Source organism: Chiloscyllium plagiosum, chromosome 16 (genome assembly GCF_004010195.1).
Source record: "Chiloscyllium plagiosum isolate BGI_BamShark_2017 chromosome 16, ASM401019v2, whole genome shotgun sequence".
In the NCBI taxonomy this organism is placed as follows: domain Eukaryota; kingdom Metazoa; phylum Chordata; class Chondrichthyes; order Orectolobiformes; family Hemiscylliidae; genus Chiloscyllium; species Chiloscyllium plagiosum.
Genome location: NC_057725.1, coordinates 66,276,085 through 66,282,084, shown reverse-complemented (window position 1 = coordinate 66,282,084; position 6,000 = coordinate 66,276,085). Strand labels below are relative to the sequence as shown.

The 6,000-nt window shown below is 42.8% G+C and overlaps 1 protein-coding gene across 1 annotated transcript in view; it reads left to right on the top strand.

Moving 5' to 3' along the window:
• LOC122558121 (1-phosphatidylinositol 4,5-bisphosphate phosphodiesterase delta-3-like) overlaps positions 1 to 6,000 on the top strand; it is a 69,000-nt gene that overhangs the window by 37,595 nt on the left and 25,405 nt on the right. The window contains exons 5-6 of the mRNA XM_043706439.1: positions 3,698 to 3,923; positions 4,840 to 5,041. Coding sequence (XP_043562374.1) covers positions 3,698 to 3,923; positions 4,840 to 5,041 — 428 coding nt within the window. The remainder of the gene's footprint in view (positions 1 to 3,697; positions 3,924 to 4,839; positions 5,042 to 6,000) is intronic.

The following is a 6,000-nucleotide window of genomic DNA, read 5'->3' as shown; positions in this document are numbered from 1 at the left end:
GGGGGGTAGATATAGGACTGAATTTAGGGGTAGGTTCTTCACTCAGCGGGTCGTGAGTTCATGGAATGCCCTGCCAGTAGCAGTGGTGTACTCTCCCTCTTTATGGGCATTTAAGCGGGCATGGGTAGGTATATGGAGGATAGTGGGTTAGTATAGGTTAGGTGGGCTTGGATCGGCGCAACATCGAGGGCCAAAGGACCTGTACTGCGCTGTATTCTTCTATGTAAAGCCTCCACTGCAGTCTGCGGCAATGAATTCCACAGGCCCACAGGGTGCTGCTGCTCAGAGCGCTTTTTCCTGCAGGATGTAGGGTGATCCAGGAAATTTCCCAACTTGTGCTAATCATCGCGAGAATGAAAACCCTGATCCAAGTCTTGTCACTTTTGTTTATTAGTTACCAATCACAACTTGAGGCTGAAGTTAGGTGCAAAAACATTGAAGGGGCCTGAATAAATGTCGTCAGTTATAATGTGCAAGACTCCTGAATAAAGTGAGCAGCTGACGTTATGTTTGGTTTATGCTTCCTCAAGGGGAGGATAAATGTTAGACGTTTACGGGATATTCTATATCTGGGTCCCTCTAAACAGGCCGAAACGTCGAAGTTGAGTTGTTGCTCTACACACACCATCTGAGAGATTACTGATACAACCAGATAGCCTCCAAGGGAACCGTTCCGAAGTCTGACATGCTGGTTGGAGGAGGCATGATGGAAGTATATAATAAAATGTCATTCCAGGTGCTAAGCTAATGTTATGGGGATGTGGGTGTATGCCCCATTGAGTCAGCTGGAGAAATTTGAAATCAAAAACTGGAACTAAGAGCTAGCCCTGATGGTGACCGTGTTGGTTGTTGCAGGGACTGCCCCCTTTTCAGTGTCATTGAGGGAAAGGCAGTCTGCTCTCCTTCTGTGGTCTGGCCACCAAACCCCATAGCAGTATGGTTGATCCTGAACTGCTCTTTAAAACAATCCAGCATGCTACCCAGCTGGATGAAACCACTACAAAGTGAGAACAAAGGAATGAATTTGAATTGCTGTGCATCCCCCTCGGCACTAGAAATGACAGCAGCAAACACAGCTTTGTCAACCCTGCAAAATCCTTCTTAGTATCACCTGGCAGGCGGTTGGGAGAGCTGTCTCTCAGACCAGTCAAGCAACAGCCTGACATAGGCATGCTCACAGAATCAGACATTACAGACAATGTCCCAAACACCACCATCACCATCCCTGGGTATGTCCTGTCCCAAAAGCAGGACAGACCCAGCACAGGTGGCACAATGATGCAAGTCAGAAGGGAGTCCTCGACATTGATTCCAGATGCCATGAAGTCTAATGGCATTAGGTTAAACATGGGCAAGGAAACCTCCTGCTCATTACCGCGTGCGTCCTCCCTCAGCTCATGAATCAGTGCCACTCCATGTTGAACAACATTTGGAGGAAGCACTGAAGATGGCATGGGCACAGAATGTACTCTGGGTTGGGGGATTTCAGTGTCCACCACCATTGCCTTAGAAGTGACTGAACTGGTTGAGTCATAGAGATGTACAGCAGGGTTCTTCGGTCCATGCCGACCCCTAAAGGACAAAACTGTTAGACTGGGTCTGCAGCAGGTGTTGAAGGAACCACAAGAGGGAAAAACCTACTTGACCATGTCCTCACAAATGTATCTGTTGCAGATGGTATCAGTTAAATTGGTCACTACAGTCTTTGTGGAGACAAAGTCTTGTCTTCACATTGAGGATATCACTATCACTGTCAAAAAGCAATTCCACAACAACTGGACCAGATCTCAGCTCTGCAGTCTTGTACAACCTGTCACATGGGAACGATTGGTGAAGAATTAAACAACTCACTGGAGGAGTGGCTCCACAAAGGTCCTCATTCTCAATGATGGAACAGCCCAGCACGTCAGTACAGTAGGTGAGGTAGAAACATTTGCAACAGTCCTCAGTCAGAAGTACTGAGTAGATGATTCATCTCAACCTCCTCCAATAGTCCCAAGCATCACTGATCTCAGTCTTCAAGCCAATTCAATTCACTCTACATGATGTCAAGAAACAGCCAGAGTACCTGGACACTGCAAATGCTATAAGTACAGACAAATACCGAAGATATGTGGTGATATAATCGTCCAACCCCATTTTCCCCCCACCCACCCCTCATCATCCTGCCTCCTCCCCCAGCCAAGCTGATGTGGTGCATCTACAACATTGCCATCTACTCAACACTGTAGGAATTTCTTAGGTATCTATTGTCTGCAAAATCAGGACAAATTCAATGTGACAAATTGCTGCCCTATCTGCGTACACTCAATCACCAACATGATGGAAGAAATCATTGATTGTGCTCTCAAACAGCATGTGCAGGAGAAGGACCTGCTTGCTGACTTGCAGTTTGGGAATCGCTAGGGTCACGTGACTTCTGACCTCATGAGAGCCTTAAAGTAAAAACAAAGAATAATGTGGCTTGGATGGCCACATCTCCAGAACTCATTGGGTTCACACCCTCAGGGAGAAAGCAGCCACTTGATTTGCATCCCTTCCACCACCTTCAACATTCACTTGTTTTTAGTAAAGGTGACATCTGTGTTTGGAGATATACACAGGGAAAAGTTGACATTTGGACACTAGTGTGTTGCATTTGTGACCAGGTCTCACAAGGTCTTCTAGCTTTTGTAGAAGTTAAATGTGAGACACGTTGGCTCCAAGTGCCTCTGGTTTGAAGTTGCCTTGCAATAGCTTCTAGATGTTTTTAAATTATAGTTTGACACAGAGCTGAGAAGAGGAGTTACACTCAAACCTTCAGGGAGCTTGCGAGCAAAGACAGATCTCTTTTTTTCTCACACCAGAACAGAAAGTGCTGGAGGAACTCAGCAGCATCTGTGGAGAGAAAGCAGAGCAAGCATTCAAGTCCAGTAATCTTTTTTCACAACCATTCTTCATGGGTCACTGGAATCGAAAAAGTTAACTCTGTTTCTCTCTCCACAGGAGCTGGCAGACCTACTGGGTTTCTCGAGCAATTTTGTTTTATGTTTCAGATCTTCAGTGTTCACAGTTCTTCTGTTTTTTTTGAAGTGTCTCCCTCTTTCTATGAGTGGAAACATAACAACAGTCAGACACAAGAGACAAATATCTGACTCAGATGCAGACTGGCTATGAAACTGAGGATTTTCTATTGTTCTGCTGTTAAGAATAAGATATCACCAAGAATCTGGGTCTGCCTGCACCTCAGGGACTCCAGCAGTTCAAGAATGCAGCTCACTACCACTTTCTCAAGGGCAGTTAGGAATGGGAAATAAATGCTAACCCACCAAGTGACACCCACATCCTATCAATGAATTATTTATAAAAAAAACCTTAAGTTTTTATGTGTTGAATCATTTTTAAAATGTTTAGAAAATTGCATATTGTTACCATTTCTGTGTTCTGGCTATTTTTAATTAATATGTAATGCACAAATCTATTAAATTACGTTGTTCTTTGTAGCCATCTGGGTAACACGACTGTTGTTTTGTGGCCATTTGTACCCTATCCAAATACTGATTTCAATAAGCCAGGCAAGTTGGGAGAAACCCATTTAAATCTGTGATGGGGAGTGGCTGCAGTTTGATTGTCGTGCTTTTGGTGTTCCTAATTCTTTGAGGTAAAACCAACACCTCAATCTCGTGAAACCTGGGCAATTACATCTCTCTTCTTTCAGCAATGTGATAAATCCAGAACAAATACTTTGGAGGAGCACGAGATCGAGGAGTTCTGCAATCTCCTGATGCAAAGACCGGAGTTGGAGGAGATCTTTCAGCATTTCTCAGGACACGGACAGTGGCTGACTGTTGGGGAGCTGGAAAATTTCTTGAAGGAACAGAAGGAGGTGTCAGTAGCAGAAACCTGTTTAAGCATCATGCAGAAATACGGACTTCATGATAATGGTACGGCAAATATTGAGGGCCGCTGTGTTCAGCTCATTTTAAACAATGTCTGAATATTTAGTCATAGGGATCAACTACATAGGACACCTCTTGGCCCACCACATTTGTGCCCCTAGCACAAATTAGGATTTCTGCCCCTACCACTCATTTATGACAATGACTTTTGTATTTATTCATCCATAGGATGTGGCCATTGTTAGAACAGCCAGCAGTTAATACCCATCCCTCACTGCCGTTGGGAAGATAGAGGCAAGGTGTGTTTTGAAACTATTCCAGATCCTGAGATGAGGTTTCACCCAAAACTCTAGGATACAGGATCCAAAGAACAGCTGTGAGACCTAGCTGTTAGCTTGTGTGCTGACTGCTACTGATTAATACCTTCTGGTAATTATGGAGGAGAAATTGAAGAAGGTGTTTTGGGACAGTGGGATGATTGGGCATGAGATGGTAGGATATAGCTTTCAATTCTAACTCCGAATGGTTGGTTACAATATGATGGAAGCACCAATGTTAGAGGGTGTTTACTGTGAGTAGCTTATTGTTAGTGTTATGGGTCAGGTTAGAAATATTGGGGGATAGGAAATGTGGAGAGTTATCCATTTTAATCATTGCATTGTTTCTGTTGAGAATGCAGTATGGGAGCTTGGGTGAGCCTCTAGCCTTTGGGTTCCTTGTACTTTCAAATCTTTGGTCCATCCTCCAATTGATACAGAACCGTGGTCCTCTAGGAATGTTCGGATCTGGGACCAATTTGGAGTTGCTACCCTTTCCTCATGTTCTGTCAAACTCTGGGATCTTGCTGATTCACTGCTCCCAGAACAGTGAGCGATACTTAGGATGGACAGTACTAGGACATGACCCTGTAATGATTTCCTAAGAAATTAATAGTTAATTTCAATCTCTTTCCAACCTTCAGCCAAACAGGACCAGCTCTTGACCCAGGATGGCTTCATGATGTACCTGCTTTCTCCTGATGGGGATATGTTTAACTCGGACCATGACAAAGTTTACCAGGACATGACCCAACCACTCAGTCACTACTTCATTTCAACATCCCATAACACCTATCTGATGGAGGACCAGCTGGGAGGACCAAGCAGTACTGAGGCGTACATTAGGTAATTGCATATTTTTATATAGTACATTAAATTTAAAGGACATCATGAGGCCCTCATTCCATTCAATCATGATTGTGTTCTGTTCCTTGGGTTTCTCGACTCTTGCTTCTTCGAATCCTATAAATGTAACTTTACATTCCTTTGTCACTCAGTTTTAGAGTTTGGATTAAAAAATAGTGGCATATGGGTGTTGGTTACTTTTGTGAAAGATTCCTCATAAAAAGAACAGTCCTGCTGGAACAGTGATCTAATCCAGTATGAGTCAGCGATCAGAGAACCACTGGAATGTTAACTGAAAAATGTTTATACTATGGTGATTTATAATCGGTAGGGTGAACATTAAAGATCATTAGCTTGTTTTTGGCTTAGGATAATTGAGGTTTGATTTTACTGGAGAAAGCTAGACTTAAATGAATTTGAGAGGAGATCTGATTGACGTCAGAAGCAAGAATAGTTTCTCTCCTAAAAAGGAGATTTTCTGAATGGGTAAGTGAATGTATTACCTCCAGTAGAAGATGTTTTAATTTGTACAGCTTCTAGATTTGGAACATTTGGTTAGAAATCAGCAGGTTGTTAGAAACTGAGAAAGTCTAAGCTCTCCGTTTTGTGAGTATTCCCGTAACAAGGCTCTGCAATTCAAATGACAGAATCTGAAGAGAATCAATTAAGTCAAACCCGATGACTAGGTGTCAAGGTGTAATTTCTCTGGGTTTGAATTGCTGTAAAATGATCTTGGGAAATAGGTTGAAATTTTGCTGTGTATTTCAAGTATTTTTGTTTTCTAAACTCTCTTTTATATCTAACTTTTAATTTTCTTATTTATTTATTTATTTTTGATAAAGTGACCGTTGCATTCAGGAGAAAGTGATTAGTCACCTATGATTGTCTCAAATACTTTTCTATTCCTGAAATTGTTCTGCACTCATGGGGAATGGGGGAGGGAAATCACACAGCGCTAA